The sequence below is a fragment of the Pygoscelis adeliae genome, unplaced genomic scaffold, assembly GCF_000699105.1.
Source record: "Pygoscelis adeliae isolate BGI_AS28 unplaced genomic scaffold, ASM69910v1 Scaffold450, whole genome shotgun sequence".
NCBI classification, from domain to species: domain Eukaryota; kingdom Metazoa; phylum Chordata; class Aves; order Sphenisciformes; family Spheniscidae; genus Pygoscelis; species Pygoscelis adeliae.
The window spans coordinates 170,712-197,744 of record NW_008823923.1 but is presented as its reverse complement, the minus strand read 5'-3'; the positions used below and the strand labels follow the sequence as shown (position 1 = coordinate 197,744).

The window sequence follows — 27,033 nt, the reverse complement described above, 5'->3', positions numbered from 1 at the left end:
CTCTTCCATGCTGGTTCATTAGTCAGAAGCTATCAGTAAATGCAAGGAACAAGGAGTGTGAGTTCCTGAGCATACACTGCTTATAGATAAGTCTGTTATATACATCACTTACACAGATAAAGACCAATGGGCTGAGCAGTCCAGTCCCTCAAAGGCACTTTGCACAGTGCTGCACCCAGTGTAGTTCTTCAGGCAGCTCCACGGGGAGGAAGCAGTAGATCCAGACTATCAGCTCGGGGGCAAGGCAGTCTTACTGTAATCTTCTGTGCAATCACAAAGATTTATAAAGTAGCTTTTTGTGTAGGTCGTAGTTCAGATATTATGTGATTTTGTTTATATAAGATATGGCACAATGTTTGCACTCATGAGTAAGTTATCATGGGATTAGGCAGGGTGTGAATTTAGTGAACGTCATGATCCAATATCATTGGAAAGGCAACATAATTAATGCGTGTCTAAACAAAAGAGGGCAATGCTTCCTCACTTTTATTGGAAATCAAGGACATAAACATCAGAGTTATCATGGAGTTGCTGATACTCTGTGAGTTCATGGCCTGGTTTATTCCATGACATTAGTAACTAATCTTATAGCTGCATTATGAGTGCATCATTGCTATTGTTTACAGTAGATTTATAAACTATCTAAACAGCAATTAAATATAATAGCCTTGTAGATTGTTTGCAGTTGTTCAGAAACGATTGTGCTAACACATTACTGCGATGCAGTGGCATTAATCTAGACAGCAGAAAAGTGGTGCTTCACTGTTCTGTTCTGTTGTTCAGGCTATGTCTGGCAGCTTGATGACTGCAAAAATAAAACTAACATATTGTAACTGACAAAAAATAAAAAAGGTGGTATATGACATCGGGATGTATGTGTTTTGAGGTGTCCATGTTTCATACTGATCAACAGCTACTTCCTCTCTACCTTTAATTACAACATAATCAAAAGGTTTGAAAGCTTCCTCTGAGAAAATTCCTGTCTAGGTCAATCACAATCTTTAGAAAATTGGTACCTTTAAGAGTGAATATAGTTGTTATTATTGCTTACAATTATACTCATTTTGTTATTATCTATTATTTTTGTGCCTCATTTGCAGTGTGTCTGATAATTTTGAAACATAGATCATATAAGGGTAGATTTTTGTCTGCTGCCACGCTTTGCTTAGGTAGCAGATGCTACTTGCTGTGCTCCGTGTCTGCATAATTTAGTGGTCTGTGGTGCACACGGGGTAAGAGCTGGAGCAAGTCAGAGCTGAACAGCTCTGAAAATTTTATATCAGTATAGATTGAACTGCAAAAGAAAAACATCTGCAGAGAGGAGATCAGAGCCATTCTGCAGTACTGGAGACTTGCAAAGCAGCTGTATTGCAAACTGTATCGGACGTTTTAGCCTGCATTCCCTGTCCATGAGAGCTCCCAATCTAAATAGACTACAGATATAATGCAGGGGAAAGTGATATAACATGAAGCTGCTTTGCAATACAATTCCATAAAACTTTCCTTGAAATTGTCATCCTGTAACATACATGATCTGGATAGAAAATTTTCTAAGACGTGAAAAAAAAAAAAGGGGGATTTTGGAAAAAGTCTGCATAATTGTAACTGACAAAATCACTAATGAATACTTTAACCATCCAAAATTCACACTTATAAAAGCTTTATAAGCCACTTTCCTGTGTTTTATATTATCCAAAATATAGTAATTCTCTCTGGTTCTGGAGATTGCTGCAAGACCTGTAAGAAAGACATCAGCAGAATAATGAGTCGCACCAGTGAAATGCATTATAACTGTTTTGTGCAATAGTTTGCGACCTTGCATTTTACTTGGTCTCAACGTGTGAGTGTCCCAGTTCATTACCATGGAGCTTCTTCCACAGCTTATTACCATCGGCAAGAATGGCAGATACTGACCCTTTATCTTGCTACTTCTCCAACGTGTGCAAAGTACCCCCTCGAAATCTGGTTTGTCCATGTGATTTTGTATACAACGGATCTCACTTTCACATGTATGGGAACAGTAAATCGACACCTAACTTGGAAACACCCGTGTATAGAGTATTGGTGGTGTACCCATCATCCTTACCATGCATGCAGCCCATGAGCAGTTTGAGTGACCCCTGTGCCAGCACTTTATTCAGTAGTTCTGTTGACAATGGGTGTTACTTGAGTCATGAGCCAAATGGCATCGCACCACCAGCTCATCACAGAACACGGGAAAAGCCACCTCTTTCCCGCAACCAAATAGAGACCTGAAGGATTTCTGTGGCTCACTGCAGCATGTGTCCTGTGGCTCTTGGCCGTAGAGGAGCTTTGATATGGACCAGGAGGTTTGGATTGCCATCATGGAGCTTCTAATTGGGTACAATAAACAACTGTTCCTATATAATGCTGTACGTCCAGTTCTTCTGAATGATGTTAGAAAGTGTTTTCTTCCCAAAATGAGCATTTTTTTCCTGTGAGAGGAAAAAAGAAAATAGCAGTTATACTGTTGTGGCATTGACACACAAAACACGTAATCTTAAGTACACCTTGTTCTTCAGTGGGAAGCTGCTTCAACTAAATGAGATTTTGGCAAGGAAAAAGGGCAGAAAGGGGTACTCATCTTCTGTAGCAGTGGGTATAATAATGGTCTGGTAATCCCAATTTAAGTCCCTAAGTCCCAGGGGTATAGTAAGTGAAATCATAGATGACAAGAAAACATTTGTTCGGTTTGGACTTGAAGAAGAGAACAGACGTTGTACTGTGACTACAAATAACATAATCAGTGGCTCTATTAGAAAAAAATGTGTCTGTTGGGGCTTTGGAGGATGTTGAACAGTGGTAGAGAAGATGCCAAGCCAGGTCTTTATTTCCAATGGTAATTCATAGACAGATACTGTGGCTGACTTGCAATATTTTTTAAATTGGTGAAAACTAATTGTAAGTTTCTGAAGTGGAGCTATTTGTATAACTTTTCAGATCTGTGAACCATAAAGTGGCAACAAATATGTTAAGTACTCAAACGAAAATCAAACTTGTTATCTTGACAGCCAGTGTTGAAAAACCACAACGAAATGGCTTCCATGTGGTTGCAGGGGTTTGATTTTAATTTATTCCTGTAATCCCAAGTTAGTTCAAATATTATTTACAAATCAAAGGAAGTGCATAGATACCTGTATTTTCCATAATTGGGGCCAAAACAGAAGTAGGAATTGAAACCACCTTTTTTCCTAAAAATTACTTAAAAATCATTTTAAGATGAATGATTTCATTTAAGATACCACTTATTTATTTGCTTATTTAAGATCACTTGTTTGCGCTGAACTTTGCATATAGAGCAGCATGTTGTTCAGGAAACAAAAAACATTGACTCTTTGGATATATATAATATGTATGTGTACCTATATATGGCCATGCAGTATAAATACTGCCAAGCAAGTTTTGATTGATCTATTTAGCTTCAAGCTATTTTTTCCTCATAACATTTATGTGTGGGGGCTCTCTGTGCCAGTATCTTTGACTCTGGGTTTTAACTGCTAGTTAACTGCTGGTTAAACTGGCTATATGAAAGCTATTTATTGTGCTCCTTTAGCTGTGGTCTAGATAACATAACAAATTATTGTCACACCCCCATTGCTGTGTGTTTTGTTGCACCGCATGCTCCAACATGAACTCAGGACTAGGAGAAATACAGCTGCTGCGTGTGTCGTGGGATCTTCTTTTCCTTCCCGGTATGAGGTTAAACTGCAAAATAGTGCTGTGCCAACTTAGTATTGTACCTGAAACTGGAGAAGTCATGGTTTGATCTCTGAAGGAAGAGCAACGTACAAAATTTGCTGAGCGACTAGGAAAGTATTTTTTATTTGACTTTCTTCTGTCTAATGAATAGCTGATATTATTTGTATTAACAGTTGTTAACAAGAAAACGTATTTCATCTGGAAATTTTAGTGACTCATCTAAGGGCAGTTGGATTTGGCCTTGGTTAATGTATGGTAAGACAGGAGACAGAACAAATGGTAAGAGGCGAGCCCAGATGGAAAAACATCTTGAAGCTTTTGAAGAATTAATTATCCAACTAATTAGCTGGCAGTCTCACAAGAAGAAGGGATGGAATTTTGCCGTATGCTTAGGAAATGAAGAAGTCTAATAGATTCTATGCTGAGATGTAGCTATCAGCCATGATAGTGGTGGAGTCAGCTTATTAGCCAGTCTATCTACATGGGTGCACAGGGCCACACTTGTTTCTGTGTCAGTAAAAATAATTACCCCTCTGCATAGAGCAAAAATTGCTGTTGAGTGGTCTGTTACGTAGAACGTTGGGGTCTGAAGACACCTGTGCTAGTCCAAAGAGTGGTGAACTGTGTGTCCTTGCCAAGGTCACAGAGGAATATAGCCACAGATGGGCTGCCTGAAGATGCTTTTAGGTCAACGTCTTTAGCACCGTTGTTAGCAACTGCCAGAGTTCTGCAGGCAGCAGCATTTCCTGAACGCCTGAAGGCCTCCTTCTAGGCATAATCAGAAATGCCTTCGTCTTGTCGTAGCTCAGATTCCATATGTGAAAGGTAAGGAAGACTGTCATGTTCTCTGGGGTATTAAGTGGGAGTGCTGAAGTTGTTCCACATTGGAATAGTTATTTATATATTTGTTGGTCAGAGAGTCTGTGGAAATATATGACAATTTCCTCTGTTCATAGGTAGGACTCTCACCTGTACTGGAAGAGACCAGTGCTTGTTGTACGGATTTTTTTTTTTAACCAGAGGTGTATTGATACAGATGCCTTCCTTGTTTCCTTTCCAGCTGTAACTGCTCAGTAGCTTTAGAGTTTGGTTGGCACCTTCCTTGAACTAGGTGTTTGTCCTGATGAATCCGTGTAATGAGAAATCTGTTGGTCATGCCATTAGTCACACTCCACTGTTTCTTTCCTTCAAGACAAGATGCTGATTCTAGGCATTATCTTTTTTATCTTGAAAAGTTAATTTCCAGAGCTATTAAAACTTACATAAGGGTAAATTGTGGCTGCAAAGCCCACTGACACTTGCAGTTTGCATTACATATTTCTGTTATTATTGATGGCAAAATCTATTTGTGCTGATGGTATCAATCAGGAAGTTAAACAAATCTGCCATGCTCAAACTCTGGAGGATTAATTAGAAAATTTCACTCATTAAGTTAGGAAAATAAGTCCCTGCTATATTAACTGTTACGGGATAGGTGTCCAAGTTTTCCCTGTGATAAATATCAAGAGAATTTTAAAGGCTGTGCTAACGAATTTTCTTCTGTTTTATTCGTTAGTTGTTAGTGGCTTCTGCTATCATTTCACATCAGGTAATGTGGAAATACTAGACTGGGGATGTGCAAACTTGTGCCTTATCGGACAGCTATACCTTCTCACGGCTTTTAAACTGTGGCCACGCTACACTAAGTGTGACACAGGCCAACAAGTACCTGGCTGTGATACAAAGTGCGGAGGCATACCTTCAACTTGGGCAAAGCATGTCTTGAGTGAGTAATGCTGCTTCTAGACCCAAGATGGTTCCTTCTCATATTGGGGAACAGCAATGGCGATACATTATACCTGTACGGTTAGTGTTTTATTTTAAGAACTTGTTGCATGGCAAGCTACCTTATCATGTTCATACAAAAATAAGTTTATCCATGCATGTGTTAGGGAAAGGACGAATGCTAGATTGTTAGGTCTACCTCCTTAACCTCAGTTTTGTGAGGAATTTGCCTCTCTGTTTGGTAGCTTTTCTCTGCAAGTATGACTGATGACTGGTACCAGGGAAGGAGACAGGTTTTGTCAGCAAGGGTTGCAGCTCTGAGATATGTTTCTCTTCCACCTGAAGAAAACTGGGCTTTTGCTTATAACTACAAGTCTGAACTTTGGTGTCTGGATAAATTTCTAGGATACGTGCAAAGATCTGATAGTGACTGTCTCAACTGCCAGGACTAACCAGCTGCTGGCAGCCTCTGGTAGAGAAGCTGCCCCTGCTTTGGTAGAGAGCTCAAAGCCCTGCTTCTCACACACTCACTGCTTCTGTGCAGGGTAAGCGGTTGCATGGTGACCTCCACGCAGCTCCAGGCAAACTGCTGCTGCTGCTGCCCAACCGGTGCATAAAAAGCTTGAACTGTTGCCGATACGCTACCCTGCAATCAGAGGAGTTATTGAGTGTGGATATGCCCATGCAGGAGGCTTCAGTGGAGCACCTAAAGGGAAAAAGTGGAGTATTTTTCTGTAATTTAGCGGCTTTTCTCTGCCTGTAGTGTTTGAAATGATTAAAGACACGCAGGGGGCCTCTCCAGCTATTGCCATGGGGTTTGCCGTTCAGCTGTGGGATTAGATGTCTCTATGTTTTCACAGCTGTCTGCCATCTGGAACTAACTGCTCGGACTGGGTGCTCTGCTTAAGACCTCAGCCTGAAATAAAATCATGCAATTGTGAAACATGTTGCAAACAATAAGTAAGTGTTTTGGAAGAAATTAATTTAGAAGAAGGTTTATGAAAAAAATAGTTTAGAGGCTGACAGATGTGGAAGAAAGGGAAGGATTAGTGCTGTAGGTAGAACATTAGAGCAAGCAGAGCATCAAATTCTTCACAGTCAGTTGAAATAAATGTGATCATTATCAAGAATTAATTTCTCACTGATCCAAAACATTTGTGCAGATGTTTTTCACTAATTGAAATACTTAATAAAATAATTAAAGAAATGCTTTGGTTTTTTCTTCATTTGGTTTAAGGCTTGATGTGATTACCCGTGCAAAATCTGCAAGAAAACAAAAAGTCAAATGATTTTGATATTTATCCCCATTTACAGCATTATTAGCTAAGGGTCTTGGCTAAAAAATAATTTTAAATGCTTTAAAAATACTTGGAAATAGGTGGTGAAAAGAAGAGGTTAAAAAAAGCATAATAATAGTTTCCATATAGGATAGCATAGCCTTGTTCCACTTTGTGCCTTCTTCAATTTATTTTCTTATTGTCATGCCTGAAAGCTGTGAAAGCATTTTGGGCGCAAAGCCACTGATGTATTCGTGAGAATACCTGTCTGATACGCAGTTAGCAACTCCTCTTTTAGCAGTTTTTGAAGATTCAGTAGTTATAGTCAACATTTTAGTACTCATGATGTAGTAATTAGACCCAAGTGTATACTAAGAAAAGCCCTTTTACTTTTGCTTCCTCCCAAATACCTGTCTGGAGATAGACTAGCAAGGGAAATTTTTGGTTTATGTGACATTGCCCAAAACACAATATACAAAGTGATGAAGTGTGTGAAAGTCCCCACCCTGGAAACCTTTGGGCACACGTTTAATTTTACCTACTGGAGTCAGGATTTTAGCACATGTATTTGCAAGATTCTGCTCTAAGAATAATTTTTTGTTTTGATCAATAATTCTTATCCCAGTGTCGTGATTTGCTGTCTGCCTTATAGTATTTCAGAGTTTAAGTCTCTGTTGTAGGAAGAGTAGTAGTCTGAGTTCTCTCCCAGCCACTTGCTCTTTCTCTCACTGAATTTTAAAAACCAAACTCTGGATCTTAAATTCAGCTTCTATGTATTGCTGTACTGCTATTAGTCAGCAGCAGCAGCCGCCACCTAAAAAAAATTAATTACATCTAGTCTTTGTGGTTTTGAAATAAAAGCTTGGAAATATATTTTAATGCAGCATAAAGTAGAACTGTAAGGAGTTCTCTACAGATAACTGTTTTCACCAGAAAGCATTGGTGGCAATGGTTAAATTGAGCAAGAAAGCTAAAAATGTATGAACCAAAGAAAAGGAACATAGGTGATTTGCGGGGAGGGGAGAGTTTGACCATGATATTTAAGGACTTCCTCTGCTTCTGGGGCCTAATGTAGGATTTTTTGCATGTTTCAGCTGAGGAATATTTCCATTTCTACTCTTAATTGGTCTGCTCATGATAATCTACATAAAAGAAAACCAATATCCGTTTTCCTCCTGAAGTCACTTCACAGTTGACACCACCTCAGGCAGCAGGAGAAGCATGGAGTGGTGTCGTGGCCGCAGCAGGCAAACGAGAGCCAAGGACTAACTGGGGAGAAAAAGCCCACTTCACTGCTCTCTGGTAAAACCATAGTTGTTGTGCACATGCTGCTTCTAGTCGCAGCTATTTCAGAGGGACACGAAACCAAGATGCTTAGCAGCCGCCGCTCAGTATTGGTGTGCAAACGCTAGACAAAAGCGAGCAAGATCTATGCACAATCTTGTGAACAAAATTAATTTCAAGTGGTGATCTATTACAATTTCAGTGGTTTTAGAGTTACATGTGAGGTACCTTTGTACCATATAAATATTATACTGGGACAAAGAATTCACAATGAGTATGTCTGTCTTGGCTGCATTTCTCTGGCAGTAACGTAAGATGGGAGACTGGTTTTCGTGGCTACAGAAAGTACTTGTGCTTAATTAAATCCACAGCTTGGATTTACAGAGAGCAAAGCAAAGAGCCTCTCGGGCCGCAACTGGTAGCCTTCACGATAATGTTGTCACTCCTGTTACAACTCTGCTGCTTGTTTTGCTGCAGAAATCAACATTATAACTCCAAGTCCTTATTTCCAAGAGGTGAAGGAGTTATTTACAGATGAGCATTTTGGCATGGTCATGAATGGAGGGGAATGCAGCCCTGACTGCAGGGGTTAAGCACATCATTGTAGGAAATGGGCACAATGCCATTCCTGTCGGTACAAACAGCAGTTTGTGGGCTTTATGTGGAAAATGGCACCTCCTGAAATATAACAAATATTCAAAATTATAGATGAGATTAAATGACTAACCATAATGGTGAATCTTTCTAAGATGTTTTTACAGCCTCAAGCATGAGGATATTGATCTTTTGAAATGCTGCAGGCAGCGTAGAGCGATACTTGCCAGTGTGCCAACCCTGAATCATCGATGTGCATTTACATGCTGTTTAGTTATGTGGAGGAACAGGAATGGTTGTATTCCATAAATGTTTTGCAAAGGAACATAAATTCATCATTTTTAATGTTAAATTTAGGTAAGCCATGAGCTCGAGGCTCGCTAGGAAAAGAGCTGCTGGGAGGCTTTGAAGTTCTTCAAGAACTTTAAAATATTCTAATCCATATGTTCAAGAAAAAAATTGTTCTTCAGGCTAGCTTTCAAAGTTGAAAGAACATGTGCCACGAGTGATGAGGAGAGAAGGGAAACTTCAGTTGACAGAGTAGACTAAGAGGATTGTGGGGACATTCAGAGCATGGCTGAGAACTGGTTGAGGATGGGACAAAGCCACTTTAGGAAATGAATGGGGAGTAAAGCTGAGGAAGCCAGCAATCAGTGGCACAACAGTGAGTATTCCTTCTAAGATATTTACTTATCTGAAATGTGTCATATGGAATTAGCAATGCCTGCTAACTAGTAATAACAGGATTAAAGACCTTTTCATGGTTCAGTCATAAAACAAGTAGTTCTTAATCCTGTACTTTAACTGGCAATGATGGCTTTAAATGAAAGTTTTTCATTGCAGAGACTAGACACCACTGGTATCTTCACTATTAAACAATACAAACGGCCTGAAAAGGGGGGAGAGAAGCAAAAATTATACTTGTGAGCTTCAAAACTGAATTAGATTGAGCTCATTTAATTAAAGAAGTTTAAATAAAATAGAATCATTTGATCAAGCAGGCTTTTTTGTAATCTCCTGAAAGCAGTTGTTTATATAAGAAGAGGTCATCAGCTGAAAGAAATTGCTCCTTACTAAGCAATAGTCAATAGAGTGATTCCCACTACTTACACTATTTGTAATTTAGTCTGATAGGAATATTTTTAGTTCACTTAAATAGCAAGTACTTGGCTAAATTATTTTGTTTTTCTTGGTTAAGCAATTAACCATGCCTTGTTATTACTTGTATTTGTTTCTTTTACCTTAGGAAAAAAAGTACATTTTTACTGTGGAAATATATATTGACAAGGAGTGTTTGTCGATATTATTTCAAAAGCTTGATAAGTCCAGCTTTCTCTAATCCTTGTTTTCTCTTGGTGTTAATGCTGGGTCATACATCAGCGTCCCATAAATTCTCAACTGTACCAAGTATTATTTATAAAACTATAAATGTAATTACTGGTCAGCACATTTTGGATTATTCAAACTGGATCAACTATTTTTACTTCAGTTTTGAATTTCTGACCATAAAGGATTTTGTTCCAAGTCACCCTTGATTCCCAGTAATGGTTAAAATCATTGCATTGCTCATGGTATGAAAAAACTCAGCTTTATTACTTTATGCAGGAGAAATCATGAGGTGGCTAGTGTTAAAAATCAAGAAATGCCATTAGTTTGGGGTCTCATAGGGAAATCTATTTCAGATGGTAATTTAGAAGCAAAGAGAGCAGCAGTAATAGTGATAATACTTTGCTCTCTGGTTAGTATTTTCCCATAAGTCATTTATCATAAAAGTATAAAAGAATGACAAATGACTAGGCTTTTAAAATGGTCTTTGGTGGAAATATATTTACTTCATGTTAGCAGTCCCTGAGACTCTATATATCAGTGTACGCTGATGAAATCATGGTACAAAATTTTCTATTGTGTGTTGCTTCTCTAGTGCTGTTAGCTGCATTTTCTTAGTGTGAATCAAGTTGGGTGCATAATATTGATACTAAGTTGATTCCATTGTTAAGCTGTTCAAGCACATATGTAGCCATTGTAGTTTAACGATAAAGGAAAGAAAAAGGCTACAACTCTGAGACGATTATAGCTGAAATAAGAGTCTGGTTACAGACATTGACAACTCAGGAAAATGAGTTATGCAGGAGTACAGACAAAAAGGATTATAACAAGAGCATTATAACAAGAAATGCCAGTAGCTGTGGTTCTGCTTTTTATACCCGTCTGTAGCTTTTGGTTTGTTAGTATCTGATGTTTGTTTCTTATTACCCGGACTGGGGAAAGATAGTGCCAATGAAGAAGTTTGGGACAACACATACCTAAATTATGTGCAGCGAAGTGCTCGAAGGTCTCCTGGCTGATAAGAGGAAGGCAGACATATAGCCCGTTGTGGCATACGGCTGAATACATAAGAATTTCCATGTCATAAACCTTCCTCGTCATCACTGTATTTGTCTCCTGCCCTTTTTGCCATCCCCGTACTCCTCCAAAGTATTTTATTACTCCTTTTTTTCTTCTTTTTTCTTTTTTTTTGTTTTTTGTTTTTTGCCTTTTGCCTTTATCTTTCTTTTATTGCACTTTGTCATGGAGCCTGGAGCTCAGTCTCCCAAAATGAGTGAACTCGAAATCCTTTGCAACAAAGCGATCGGGGAAAGAAAAGCAGACAAGGCCGAGAAGTGGCAGTGAAGGAGGAGAGGACTGTCTGTCTAGTCTGTTACTCGCAGGAAAAGGAGGAGGAGCCTAGACTTGAAAAGAAAGGGCAGTCATATAGCACACTTGAGGTAAAACGTCTGTGTGTCAGAGTCAGCAGTAGTGTCAGCAAGCTGAGAAAAGTTAACGGCAGTCTGCTATTTATTTTTGCTTTTCCAGTATGTTCTCACACCATGACATAAAGCTGTAACTTACATTTATGATGTACGTACTGTGCTGTATGTACTTGCAGAAGTGTGTCTAATTTCACAGCTAGAAAAACAGATTATTTTATTAGAATGGAATTAATGGAAAATTTCTTTATCTATTCAACTGTTATAAAACTTGTCTCCAGTATGATTCTGAGGAATGTAATAATATTTCTTAAAGTGAGTAGAAACATTTGAACTGGGAAGACAATTTCAAAGGAAGAATTTTGCTTGGCATAAGTATTAAAAGTTTGCTTAGTTTGTCCAAATTGATAATAAAAAGAAATATGAAGCCAATGTTGGTGAAAACTCATGCCGAATTATTCTATAGACTGTTCTGAGCCTGAGGAAATGATGTATTTGTTGCTGAACATTCATTTATATCTACCAAAATGTTTTTTTTTTTCTCCTCATCCCTCTTACCTCATCCAGATTTATATTTTTGAAAATAACATCTACTACCAGCCTGATGTAAAGAGTAGCTCATTGCGCCTGACATCTTCGGGAAAAGAAGGAATTATATTTAATGGAATTGCAGACTGGTTATATGAAGGTAAGCCGGACAAATATATCTATCTATTAAAACAGATAAGAGGTTCTTGTACAGACCCAACAGCACAAATCTGTTCATTTCAGAAAATGCTATCTAAGGTGGTTTTTGCTTCTTTGCCTTCTCATTTTCTTGCAAGATTGCCTTTGTATCTGTTCATACTTGGTATTGACTGCTCGTTTGCATATAACAATATTTTCTGAGAAAGAGGAATTTATTTTCAACCACAATGTATCAAATATATTATGAACACTAGGTAGTATGTAAAAAATGCTATAGTAGTGAAATCTTGATGTGGGATTTTACTACCAACTTCAGTGGGGCTGGCATTTCAAATAGAGCTGTTCAAATAAAACTAAACACCCTGCATGTTTTGCTTATCTGGATAACTCCATTCATAGCTTTGGAGCTATTCTGGGTTTACAAAGCAAGCGAGGAGGGAAGGGACTCAGTTTGTTGCTTGTGTGAACAACAGTGCCTATCTATTTACAGTTAAAATATCCTTATAGAAGAAGGCACAGAAGGATCGTAGTGTAGAAGCAGAATTGGCTACGTTTTCTTTTTTACTGCTGGATACACAGCGAAAGGTGATCAAAGATGATACTGCCTGGTGCCTCACTTTTTTTTTAATCAATGTCTCTCCTTCAGCCTTAGTGGTGTGGTGGTTGGTGTGCTGTGTGTTAGCATGACTCATGAGAGATTCCAGCCCCTCAAGCCAGGCAATAACGTTGTGCTTGGCTTTAAGAACATGACTGAATCCAATTTGAGTGTTTTGACAAGACCTAAAACTCTCATACTGTTACCTCAACAGTGGCTGTTACTTCTGCTTAAATCAGCTGGGCTAGACTCCTGGAAAACTTGCTGTTGCTGGCAAGCAGTGCCAAAATGGAGTGGAGGACAGCTCAGTCTGTGATATGCTCTGGCTTCTGAAGCCATCTTCTGCGTAGTACCACAGAATGTTTCTCTCTGCGCCCAAAGTGCTTTTAACATAATAATAAATAGAAAAAAAAAATGGGAGCAGATTATCCAGCTTGGTACAAGAGCTTAAAATTAATACACATTTCAGTTATTCTTTCTATGGGACTCAGGAATTTTATAGATAAATAGCTCAGTGTTAAATACTCAGTTACCTGAAGTATATAACTTCTCATATGTAGAGTTTTGCATAGCAGAGTGTTTGTTAGGAATGGTGTTACACCATACAGCAAGGAACTTCAATGTGGCCCTTAGAAATGGTCTATCCATACCTCTTGGCATTTCAGTAGTTATGAGCAGATAGCTCACATCGGGATTTTTTAAAATCTCTGCCCAAGTAAACTCTGAAATGAGAATGGTAGTTTGCATCCCTTAGCCATATAAATGCCTGTGTCAGATAATTACCCACTTCAAGGTTTCTATTAATGTTTTGAAATGTTTTAATATGGCGGCATATTTCAAAACTTAAGGACAGAGGACATCTTTGGAATGGAATATAGTTTTACATGCACTTCATATTCTTCAAATCTAACATGACTACGTACAAATTAAAGAATTTAAGCATATATAGCTCATTGAAGTTGATAGAGTATATCAAGTTTTTGCTAAAACAAAGTGAAGTTATTAAGTCACAGTCATGGATGCAACAAGGCAATTCTGGCTCCAATTCTGTGAACATTTTGAGGACACCTATTCAGAAGAGGGCAGCCTGTGTTTCTCTTCTCTTTGGGGTGCAGCATGGAGCTGCAGTGAACAACATGTAATGAAGGTTCATTATACAGCTCTACTCCACAGAACAAAATGTAGTATGAGATTCTTTAAAAAACATTCCTTCCTAGTCTGCAAACGATCATAAGGATATCATAGGATAATTCAGGCTGGAAGGGACCACAAAAGGTTACCTAGTGCAACTGCCCAGTTCTGGTATTTGCCAAGCGTTTTATTTGAGCTGTCTGGAAGGGATGGAGCAGACCCAGTCTAAGAATTATACAGATAGAAGTTCAAGACATATTTTAATGGAAGAAATGTGGAGGGTTTTATATGATTTGGACCTCTGCATTCATGAGATCTACATTTAAGAACTAAAGAGAATCAAAGCTAATCTCTCTTATTTGAAACATGCGAATATGCTTTTTAAAATTTATTTTATATTTCAGCTTACCTATGTATCTCAGTATCTAAAAGAGGTTGATGTGGATTTTTTGTAACTTCATTTGTTTTAAAAATCAAGAAAGCTGTTGATAAAACAAATGACTGTTCCTTTAAGCTGCAAATATTTCATGATGAACAGAAAAAGAAAATGGGATAACTTGAAAAGAACGGGAGCAGGTAGCACAGTAATGGCAATGATGCTTGTCTGAGGTTATGCTCCTGCTTCTCTGTGTGTGCCCATCATTACTACAGACACATTTTATTGATTAATATTTGAGGACTGAAAGGTTTTAAAGCTTCACAGAGCTTCTTCAGCTGACACCAAAACACAGACCTCTTCATATGTTCTGTGAGTGATTTTTGCCTGTGAATGCATGGATACATAAGTCTCATACCTGGCTGATTTTCAAAAAGTCTACGAGCCTGCTTCTCCTTTTTTGAAAAGGAAGCCAGGCGTATTCATTCAAATATCTTACCCCTCCATGTCGATTACCGCCCCAGTTTGTTCTTCTTATTCCCTGTCTCTACAGCTATACGCATACCTTTGTCATGAGAAGGAGAAGCAAAAGGTGTGTAGTCTGGGACTAGAAAGTTTCTGAAATGGTGTGGGAGGTGATACGCATCCCAAAGCCTTCCTCCTGATGCGCATCCTAAAGCCTTCCTTAAGTGATTTTGCCCATTCTTTTCCAAGTTTTTTAATCCCTGGTCCAAATAGCTGTTGCATTTCCTGACTTACAGAGAACTCTTTTTGGGTTCCCAGGGATGCAGGCAGGCAGTGGGCTCTTCTCCACAATATACGTAATTAAAGTCAGGGTAAAAGGGAATTCTGTCTGTACATGTTGGAGGACCACAGTCCGTGTCTGTTGGGATGAATGAATATACTGCTTCTTTCCCATTAACCGTTGTTTAACTTAGAGCGGTCCTCTACTTTCGGTGGTGTTTTTAATAGCATCACAAGTGAGCAGGCTGAATGTTGTCCAAATGAAGTTAAGAGATTTTCAGTTGAATTGAGAACTGTTCCTCCTTTTGACCTCATTTGTTTTCTTTTATCATTTGCATGAGTTTGTTATTAGCATTTTACCTTACAAAGCATTTGGGAATAGCTTTTCTTTGTGTGAATAACCTTGTTTGAATGCAAACAGTAATATTTTAAAACAAACACAATTGTGATTTTTGCTATCTGATATTCACCATTCAGTCGTTGCTGTTCTCCTGTGTAAAAGGTTTTAGTTATCCAGCCAGGGAGAGAAGCATGGCCCAGAATATATGACTTTTAATATAGGTCCCAGCTTCATCGCACCTAACCTTAGATAATTCAACCCATTAAGATGCTTAAAAACTTTCAGAATCTGATTAGCATCTTGGAGAGTCTCCACTGACAATTTAAGTAGTTTTGTAGGTAGGCTTTTAAATTAGGTATGCAGTCAGGCTTTTGTTCCCATTAGTATACTATTCTCAATTAGTTTTCTAGCCAAATTCTTCAAATTTAAATACAAAACGCTCACCAAACAAGTCGAAATATCAAATACATAATGAAAAAAATCTAAGTCTTTTCACAAGTGGAAGACAGAAGGCCTGTACAGGGTAAATTTGGAATAGGTCAGGAGCTGCTTTACTGGGATTCCAGGAGTTTGGGTGCTGCTTCTATGGTTGTTTCTGTTTTGTTTTCTTTCAAGTATGAAATACAATGACAATAAATGTAAGAAAACACTGCATGACGTTTTTGCGAATTGCTTTCATTTGGAAATCAAATAAAGTTTGGATAAAAATAAAAAGTTTTGTTTGCATTTTCAAAAAGTTACATTACAGAAAAACTGGCCTTTCTAAGAATTAAAGCTGACCGTTAGACTGAGACAGGAAAGTCAACGTATTGCATTCCAAAAATGATTACATGAATATCACTGCGTGAGGATCTACATGTTACTAGGTGCCACAGCTCAGAGAAATTGGGTATAGTAAAGTTGTATATTAAACGAAAAAAAACCAGATTGACAATCCTAAAAAAATTTGTCTATTAAAATGGTCCAATTCATTTAAAAATTAATTAAACTCATCTAATGGAATGCAATAGAACTAAACATATGGCAGTTACAATCATCTTTCACGTTTAGATGATCTGTTCACGTCAATGAAAGTATTCATTTGAGGACAATGATTAAAGTTTGGTCTTTCAATATGCCTTGTTATCCAAACATTCAACCCAGGATAACGTGAAATTACTGAAATTGCAACAGACGCATTTCAGGTAGGCATGGAAAGAACAATCGGTGCCAACTGAATGAGCTGGAAACTATGTGATAGTTATTTTTATGGACCCTAAGGAAATGTGGTTTTGCAGAGGAACTTCTTCATTCTCACGTTGCCCACTGGTGGTCTCCAGACGGTGAAAGACTGGCGTTCCTGACCATAAATGACTCTCTGGTACCGAACATGGTTATTCCCCGGTTTACTGGAGGTCTATATCCAAAAGGAAAGCAGTATCCATATCCTAAGGTAAGATGAGTGTGAGTGCAGCCCCCACCTCCTCTTCCTTGTTCAGCGATAATATTCAACCATATGGAAGGAGTGTTTCTAGACAGTAACAGAGGCTGATTTTGTTCATGTTGCTTTTCAGGAAATATTAACTACATTTCTTTCAATAGACTGTAACACCTTTTGCTGGAAAGAAACTATCGGGTGAGGGAGCAGCAGACAAACTAATTCGTAGTAATTTCATCATTGATATATGGCTTGGAAAAATCAGTCCACCACTTCTGAGAGAAGGGTAGTATGTTTGAAGAACTGCACAGAAGAAAAGATACTGTCACAACTGCACTGGAGTCATACACGCTGTGTGCAGAGCGCAGGGCATGTTCCATTGCAGTTATATAGATCTCAGTAAATTATGCTGTTATTAGTAAATGTGACAGACTGGCCTTGAATAAGATAAGCCACAGTGAAATCTTTTCCTGGCCATCAAAATGCGAAAAAATACATGTATAAAAAATAGAGCTATCGCTGAGTTTCAGAAGATTTAGAGAAGGATTTTTTAGATTCGTGTTGGAAAGTGAAAGAACAGGCCAGACAGGGATAATGTCTGAAATCGCTCCTCATTTTGGGGGGATTTCCTGAGTAGGTGCCTCCCTAGCCGTCGTTTTTGTGCTGAGCTCCAGCACTGGTATTATCTTCCAACTAACCAGTTTATCCATCCCTTGCGTGCAATTTCAAAGTGTCGGAGCTCCTTTCTGACGGGATGTATAGGTCCATGTACGTGGTACTCCTTTGACATTTCAAGGGAAGTTCATTGAGGGCTTTAGAAAACACAGCTGTTACCCTATTCCTGCTAACCGTTTTTTGGTGATGACCCTTTATTCTTGATGGGTGGACAGTTAGACTGTACCAGGTACTATGAAACAGTAATATGCATGATATAAATATCATGTATTTGTGCTATGAAATAATACTCTAAAATAATGAAGTAACAGTATTGTCAGAGGTAGTTTACATACTTGCATTGGGAAAAGGCCTTGAGTGACAGAGCAAAGAAAAAAAATAAAGAATATTTTAAAAAGTCAGCTTTGTAAACAAGAAATGAGTAATTCTATTTCATTAGCAATTCAGCATAAAAGTGATACACAATACTACTTCAGCAATCTTATTAATGAAAAAACATTAGCTTTATTTAATGTCTCCATTTAATGCCAATTTAGCTACCCGTTAAACATCATTAATTGGTAATGAAGTTTGTGGTATAGCAACAGAGATGAAAAAAAAGGTTTGGTCTTTATTATAGAATGAAACCATCGGAGAAAATTATATCTATGATTAAAAAATAAAATGAAACCCACATGTGTTTGTGAATGCTGGAATATGTGTGTCTCTGTATGTCATACGCACAGACTGTATTCTTCAAAAAAAACATGAAGAAGGAAGTTTAAATTTTGTTAAATACATTGAGAACAAAGTAGGTTTTCAATGTAAAGAGTTCTTGCACTATTGAACAAATATTTTGGGTATTATACAAAATTTATGCTATTTAAATTGTCATGAGGAGACCCTGAGTGGTAGAGGAGTTGAGGCTGTTCACTGTTGAGGGAGAGATGTGGATGTGAGAGTTTTCTACTCAGGTAGAAAAACCGCCTTCATCTGCCTGCGTCCACTGCAGGCTGCAGGAGCGCGCGGTGTTCGCCCCACTGACCACAGCACCTCCCCAGCTGTAGGGACAGACCTTGTATCGAGCTAGAAGCCACTGCTGTAGAGCTGTAGCTCAGGTGTATCCGCGCAGCAGAGTAGGGCACACCATGGATATTTGTAGCAGAGACAGTACGTTGGGGCAGTACAGCCCTGAACGGAGACCAGCTCAGGCTGGAAGCCCACGTTGGGCGGTGCCGTGCCACAGACGCCTCTGCCGCATCCAGAGCAGGGCTGGCGATGGCAGAGCTGGCGTAGTGCTGTTCTTCCGCGCTCCAAGTTCAGGGGCCAGCGCAGATCTGGCCATGCCCACTGTGAAGGCGTGCTTTGGAGTGTCTCTCTGCAACTCATACTCATGCTGGATGGTAATCACCCATGGCAGCCCTCCCAGTGAGAGTACTTGGATACCACTATGCAGTCAATGTAAGGTTCAAAGGATATAAGGAGACTGCAGTTGTGTCCTAAGGACTTGATCTTTCAGTGGTTTTCTCCCACAGTTTTGCATTTGTGTAAGCTGTGTTCATGCAAAGGATGCCTTTGAAAGACCACATTTCTTTTGAGGCAAATGTAAAAGTTTTTATGAAAAAAAAAAAAAAAAAAAATTCCAGGAGTCTAATTAAATCCATTTTCAAAACTTTTTTTAGCACTAGTAAAAATACACAAATACCATTTTCTTGTCCCCCATACCACTCAGACTATATTTTGAGATAAGTCCAATTTCTAAAGGGAATTTGTGGGTGTATTTCAGCCAAGCTATTTTGCATTTCTAAATACCCCTGTGAAGAGCCAGATATACAACTTTGTAGTTTATTATGATTAAATCTGTAGAATCACTGATTTTACCTTGTCCTTCCAATATTAAACAGGAGTCAACCCCCACTAGAAACAGACTTTTCATCCCCCATATCCCAAGGGCGCTATATAGTGTTGTGTGACTCCTGTGATTTACACGAAAAAGAAGCTTGAATATGATATGGCTAGGACAGGGAGATGGCAATAGCAGCGTCTTCTTGCCAGCCCTGCAGAGCCTTGCCTTTTATCGCCAGTCCTTTCTCTTTGTCTCGGGAACCTCCCTTACTAACGAGCCGTGTTACCGGGAGGAAGACAAGTCCCACCTCCCTGTAGATCCTCAGGATTTATCACACTCTTCCCAGTGGATATGTATCAAACTGCTATTTTATTCCCCTTTAGCAACAAGAAGCATTTTGTTTTTCTTAGAGCTGGCCTGCCAAAGCAGCTGGGTCCTGAACAGGGCCAAAAATAGATGTTTCCATCTCAGCAAACCAGGGAAGGAAGACTGGGGGAAAATGGTAAGGAAAGAGGAGGAATATTATCCCAGATATAGGACAGCTTTTTGGAAGAAGGAGCAACAGTGTGTGGAAAAGACTTTGCTGGAGGCTGGGTTTAACTGCTGGTTTAGGAACTGGCTGTGTTTCTGCAGCTGACGTTACTGAACTGGGCCAAAGCACTTCCAGTGTTGGTCCCTTGCTCTGCACAGGAAGGTCTGCCATCAGTAAAGGCAGTGAGAGGATTACTCAATTAATACTTCATATTTTTATCTGTGTAATTCATATGGCTGTGAAATTATTTTTTAAAATTTAAGATTTTTAAATTGTAGTAATTTCTCATTATTATAAAGATACTGAATTATGTTAATGAGTGATTGTGTTTAGCTGTCACTGATGCAGTGCCTCTAAAGCTCCTATTTTCTTTTTTTCAAAGGCAGGTCAAACAAACCCAACGATAAAGCTGTTTGTAGTTAATCTGTATGGACCAGCACATACACTGGAACTGATGCCACCTGATAGCTTTAAATCAAGGTATATAATTTCGTTGTTTTGAAACTCATGTTTAATTTAACCTGACTGTCTCTCAGGCTAATCGTTGACTTTTTACATCGGCACAACACTTATCTTTGACTGGAATGCACTTGATCTCCATCCCCATGGCTGAACATAATGATGATAAAATAAAATACAGCTGTATTGGATTGATGTTCCTCTTAAAAATCACAGGGATCTGGTATTTGCTCATGTCTGATGTCTTGAGAAGCTCTAATTCACTTGAAATATATGAAACTAAGAATCCTAAGCTATGGTCAAAGGGGCTGAACACTGCCCTGTTTCTGAGGTTGTTACTGCATTCACTCCCAGCCTTTCCTTGCTGTGTGCCAACTTGTTGCTTTCAGTTTCTGAAATGAGATTGCAGAACATAGAAGTGTATTAAAATGCACAGAACACGTAATCAGGGTGTTCCCTTATTTAGAGAGAAATATTCTGAACTTTTCAAATCCAGCGGGTTTTGGAAAGTTTCATTTCTGATCACGGCTGACGGATGCAGTGAGGTGATGGAAGGCAAAATGCGATGCCACCACATCACAGACTAAGAAGGGGCGTGCTGTGTTTTTCAGGAGAAACTGCTTCAGAACCACTGAGCTAATTTAACAGTCCCTTTGACTTTGGGGCTGAAGAAATGAGGTCTGGCTGTAACCAGTGAATCTCCTGCTAAAGTTACTACCTTAAGCTGAGCTCTCGATTACCTGTCCTCATTTTGAGGTGCCTTGAAACTTTTGTTAAGGGCAAAAAAATTTTCATCTGTTCCCATATGTGTATTCCAGTTTGTATAATTGCAGTTGTATTGATTAAATTCCCATTGTGGTTTCAGTGCACATGTTAATGATCTTCTAACCCTAAATTATTATATAATACGGGTAGTAATAACAATAAAAGAGTTACTGCAGTCCAGATCTGGCTGCAGTCTGAAGGCGAGGGAAGTGCAACTTCCTCTCTTCACTCAGGGCATTTTCAGATGAGGAAAGACGTGGGAAGGATTGGCAACCATAAAGCTACCTCTAGCTAAAAAAACCCCTCTGAATATAGTTGCTGTTTTTGCAGTTCCTACAAAACCCAAAAGATTTTTTTGGTAATTGTTCCCAAAACAATCAGGATGTTAACATGGGCACTGATTCACAACCATTGCAACCAATTTTAAGCTGGCGTAGCGCTCTGCTACACAAATTGAGGTACCCTAATTTAATGCTGGAATAATTTAATAGTGAATTATGCCTTGCAGTTATTTATGTCAGCTGGAATGCTTACTGATTGTGTTAGTGAAAGGAATGATTTTGTGCTTTTTGAAGTATTTTCTTTCTGTTGATGGGCCACTACTGAAAAACATAATAAAGTCTTCTGCTGCTTGCTAACTCTTCATTGATTTAAGTGATAGTGTAAGATCTGAGAGAGATTCCTTGCCATCGAGATTAGCATGGTAGCTCTCTTAAACAGCATTAAAATTGTCCTTTAAATGTCAGAAGGCACGAAGAAGTGAAATGAGAAAGCATTGTGTAAATCCCCAAGGAAAAAAAAAAATCTTGAAAATGTTGTTCAGATGTTATGGTTTCACTCCAGATTTTTCAGATTCATTCTTCCTCCCCAGCAGATTGAAAATAAAAGTAGAACCAAATGAATCAATATTGGCATCTTAAAACGTTTTTTGCATCTTGAAGCTGAAGGCTAGCAGTAGCTCAATTTGTGGAATTTCTTTTGTGAGCCTTAAGGGGCATCTTTGCCAGATTTTTTGTCCTTGATAAAGATATTGTGGCTGTCTAATTGAAGTAATATTCATGTTTAAAATTCTGTTTTGCTGCTGTATCAGAAGACAGAGTAAAACTATTTAAACGTGGAAAAAAGTTAGTTTCATCTTAATTTTAGCTATTAAGGTATAATGTCTGTGCTATAACATTTAGAAAAATTATAGTTGTCAGCCAAGTATACTGTAGATCTTGCATTCTGACTCTGGACTTGAGCAGCAGTCAGTCATCACACTGGTCATCAATCCATATATATTCATATATCAATATATATACAGGTATGAAGAATGAGCTTTGAACAGGCCTTTCTAGAGCGGAAATCTTTGGAGTTTGTAATGGTTGGGAGGGTTTTTTTAAAGTATTAGCTTTTTTAATAAAAGTAGTAGCTACTTTTAGCAGCCAGGTTTTTTCAGTACCTTTCTAATCCATTCATTATGAAGTCATTAGTAAATAGGTCATGGGAGTCTTTCAGAATTAAATGGAATGGGACACTATCTTATGTAGTTTTATGGATCTTTCAGGGCAGAAACATTTTGGAAATACATATTGTACCAGTCATAACCAACTGCTATTACGGGAGAGATTCACTCCTACGCAGAGAAACCACACAAATGGGTAGGGAAGGGGGCTTCTGTTATTTATAACCACAAAAAGTAACATTCAGATTCTGAACTCTCCCCAAATTGTGTGCAGTGCAGGACCTCTGAAGACAGAAAACTGTTTCTGTGATTTTTAGGGCATCTGGGAACTTGATGTAAGGTTGAGTCAATTCAGTGTTCTGCCTTCGTTTACTTCTTGCAGTGATTCTATAAAGGTGCTTGGTAATATTTCCCAAGTTTTGTTCAGGTTATTCTGATATAAAGATAGCAATAACATTTGTAAATTTACTTCGGAAAGTTTTATTCTGTGGAAAAATTTACTATCCGCTGTGCAGTGTTAATGCCACAAGAAGACTGACAGTCTTCCTTTAAACATGTGCTTGTATTCAGTGCAATTACTGTTTTCCCCTTTGGTGCTTCCATTCCACGTGTACAATTACATTATGCTTTCTTCAGTGGCGAACGTGATTTTGTACTGCAGGGGTTTTTTCTCATTAGTCCTAGAAAGCCAATATACATGTAAGATGAAATATGTGTGCATTTGTACACTGCTAGCTCCTGAAGTTCCCGTTGGAAGGCTCGTACCTCCTGAAGCAAATCTTGAAAAAGCGACATGGTGTGCAAGTGGTCAGTTCAAACCACTGTGCCTTAGGACACCTGAAGAATCCTTGTAACTGGTGGTATTTAGATATAAGGTATTAATATGACATTAAGAAATTATGTAGGCTGAAGAAAATGTGAAATAATACATGACAGAAGTTGCAGTTGAGTTATTAGAGTAGAGCCGTGCTTCCATACATGATGAAAAGATTTTTCTGCTAGAACTGTGTCTTGGCTCTCGAAAGTCTCAGTGTGGGGACGATCCGCTGTTTGCTTTTCCCATTCTCAGCCACAGTGAGCAAGAGGCATTGGCTCTGCGCTATTCCCAGCCACTGCTGACCAGGCAGTTTTAAAACACACTATAAGAAATTAAGTCAGTCCTTCTTCTTACTTTTTCCAATAGTATTTAAACACCTGAAAAAATGCTAGATGTCTACATTCTCATTTCATATATGCCTGCTTTTAAAGAGACCGAAATATACAGTCGGACTCTTCTGACTTTGTATGACAAATTTCAGTAATTTTTATTGATTTTAATTAATTTTTTTTAATGGAACTGGAAACACTTAAGAAATTGAGTTTGCATAAATTCAAATAATGCTGTTACAAGTCTCACCAGTGTTTTTATTATCCACACATTTCCAAATCAGCAAAATCATTTGGATATTTACGTACTTCTAGTTTGAAATCACCTTTTGAATCTAGAAAGGTTGGTTTTATACTTCTGGCAGCCAGTTTATCTGAGCCTTGCTTTGGAATAGAAAGCTTATTTGATTCTAACTGGAAATGGGAAAGATGGGTGTGCGTGCAATTTGGTATTAAGAAAACTGGGGTTTACTTTCACCTTTTCTTAGATATGCTATGTCTAGTCACTTCTTTCACGCTTCTGCCCCTCGCCTCTTCTGTAACTTGGCAATAGCAATACCTATCTCACAAGGTTAATGTAAAGGATTAATTCGCTATCATACCTTATAGCAAATGGCTGTAATCTATTCAGCCAAAGCCTACAGGATAAAAATACATTCACACACTTTATTTTATTGAAGCTTTCCCACACAATGCCAAGGTATTTATTGATTATTCCCTTCCCTGTTCAGTGGGAAGAAATGCAAGTTCTGCTCGTGGGCTAGGACAAGCCCCTGGGTCAGCAGGGGCTGGGACCCGGCTGCCTCCCAGCCGTCTTGCCGAGGGATTTGGGCTTGGGGCTGAATGGGAGACGACAGCACACACTTATTGTCACCAAGGCTGGGCCCTGCTCTAGAAGGAGTGTCGCCAGCAGACTGAGGGAGGTCCATCACCCATAAAGGCAGAGCATCACCCACACCAATTTGGGTATTCAGGGGGGATAATGAGAGTCCATCAGTGGGCTACCAAGATGGTTGTGGCCAGGGCCCATGGCTGTGAGGAAATGGGGAGCAGAGCTTGTTAGCCTGGCTAGGATGGTGGCCATCAGCACCCATGGGAAGGGGAGCTAGAAAAGCTCCTTCCAACCAAATACCTGTGGCTTGGTCTCAGAAGAAAACTGCAGTACGTCCATCAATGTATGCCCCAAGGAAGTCACGTATAGTATACCAAAATACTGACAAACTGTAGTTGTCTTAGCTACCTTGCAGGTCATGTCTCAATTTGTGGTGTTTTCCATGTGTGTTTCTGAGAATGACATTTTCTATTAGTATCTGTAAATTCTCATATGCTTTTCAATACACAACAATATAAATAATTTAAGAATATAGTAAATATTCTAGAGCATTGTGCATGGGGCAAGTTTCTGTTGTTTACTTTCGTAGATAACCTGCCAGCAAACTAGTAGTGTGTAATAGGTTGGCTTTCTTTAGCTGAACCCTGTTGTATTTATTATCCAAATTATTAATACCGTCATCAAAAGTAAGGTTCCTTTTTCCATTGCCATAAATGTTAAATGTCTTCCAGCTATTCTTATAAGCAGGCTTCTTTCATAATCAGCTCTCCAGCTTAAAGTTAGAGCAGATTTCCTCATTATAGTGAATGGTATGAAGTTGCAAAGTTTGACTCTTTTTCTTGAACAGTTTCTTATTTTAAAGTTTAAAACTGTGGTTTGTTTTTTTTTCCCCGTGAGGTTAGTCTGTCTATTTAAAATCTAAGTATCTAATGTTCAAATTTAATTATGATTGTAACTATGCTTCCAGTGTAATGCAGTGCAAACCCTTTCCTTTGTTCAGCTTATTGTCTCTGTTGACTTTGCTAAGCACTTACAATAACAGCCAGCAAGATACACATATATATCTTTCTAGTTACAGCATCCCAAAACTTACAAGTGAAACAAGACGTGCTGGACATTCTTGAGTGATGATAAATGTATTAACAAACTGTTAAACTACTTCCATAGAACTGCATATCAATTGAGATAATAAAAATAAAGGAAAACATTCTATAAGAAAGAAAGGTTAAAAAAAATCGGATCTTCAAGCTTGGCAAAGGATGATAAACACCTTTGATATTTAACATGTTTTTTATCAGCAGTGAAAAATGAATCCAGATTTCATCAAGTTACAAGTCTTTGGAAAAAAGCTAATTGCCATATGCTCAGGAAAGACATGTGCTTTCTTAACACCTACAGTTGGAAATTTTTTTCTCACTGAATATCCTCCATCCATCTCAGGCCCCAAGACCTGACCTTTCTCGGTGTGCAGCACCTCTTCGGCACACGTGAGATGTTCCAGCTCCTGCTGTTGAGCTGACAGTATACATGTCATGTTCCTGGTTCAGAGGCCTAAGGGAAAGCTCTACCTTCTTTATACTGATTACCTTATATAATTGCCTTAGGCCACTTTGAAGCCAAGCAACAGATATAAAATCAGAAGTAGCTCTCTGTCTGCTCAAGGAGCTTGAAGCTCTTGTTTTTATGCATTGCCTGGTTCAATCCAGCTTAAAATAAGGTGAGTCACGTACAAGCTCCTTCAATATTGACTGATCATGGGATGCTGTGGAAGGAGACTGCCTTTTCTGTGTTTTCAGTGTTTTCTGTCTGCTTTTATACAGAGTAAAGAGGAAAGCTATCTCTTTGGAATTCAGAAAGGAAAAAATCCTAGGGCAGGTGAGAGGGAAGAGACTCTAAAAAGTCTGAAGTGAAAACTTGATTAGAGAAATGAGGACTGGCTAAAAAACAAAAAGGCAGGTGTATGAGGCAGGGACTGAATGAAGTTTTCTTGACAGTCAGGGATTTCAGTGGGAACCCTGAGAGCTGGAGAGATAGTGAGAATAGAGGAGATGAGTATCAACAAACGGTGGTTTTTTTGGTTCCTGTGATCATCTTATAGTAGCCCTGCTGTGAGAGAAGGGATCGATAAGGAAAACCCTGGAACTGGCTACACAAAGTGTAGGAAAAAGAAAGTTAGGAATGGGTGAGGAGACACAACTTGAATACAACAAGGCACAGCAAGAGAGAAAAGTCTGCTCTTATTAGGCCAATTGAATGCTAAACGTGGATTCTGTCTCTGCCACGTAGCCCCTTGTCCTGGTTTCAGCTGGGATAGAGTTAGTTTCCTTCCTAGTAGCTGGTACAGTGCTGTGTTTTGGATTTAGGGTGAGAACAAAGTTGATAAGGCACCGATGTTTTAGTTGTTGCTAGGTAGTGCTTACACTAGCCAAGGACTTTTTAGTTTTCCATGCTCTACTGACTGAGAAGGCTGGAGGTGCACGAGAAGCTGGGAGGGGGCACAGCCAAACTGGCCAAAGGGACATTCCATACCATGGGACGTCATGCTCAGTACATAAACTGGGGGAAGCTGGCCGGGGGGGCCGCTGCTCGGGGACTGGCTGGGCATCGGTCGGCGGGTGGTGAGCAACTGCACTGTGCATCACTTGCTTTGTGTATTATTATTATTATTACATTATTATT

The 27,033-nt window shown here is 38.9% G+C and overlaps 1 protein-coding gene across 1 annotated transcript in view; it reads left to right on the top strand.

Annotated features, from left to right (window-relative positions):
* The window catches only part of DPP10 (dipeptidyl-peptidase 10 (non-functional)), a 240,836-nt gene that overhangs the window by 173,125 nt on the left and 40,678 nt on the right, over window positions 1-27,033 (top strand). The window contains exons 7-9 of the mRNA XM_009320704.1: window positions 11,954-12,074; window positions 16,537-16,691; window positions 20,091-20,188. Coding sequence (XP_009318979.1) covers window positions 11,954-12,074; window positions 16,537-16,691; window positions 20,091-20,188 — 374 coding nt within the window. The remainder of the gene's footprint in view (window positions 1-11,953; window positions 12,075-16,536; window positions 16,692-20,090; window positions 20,189-27,033) is intronic.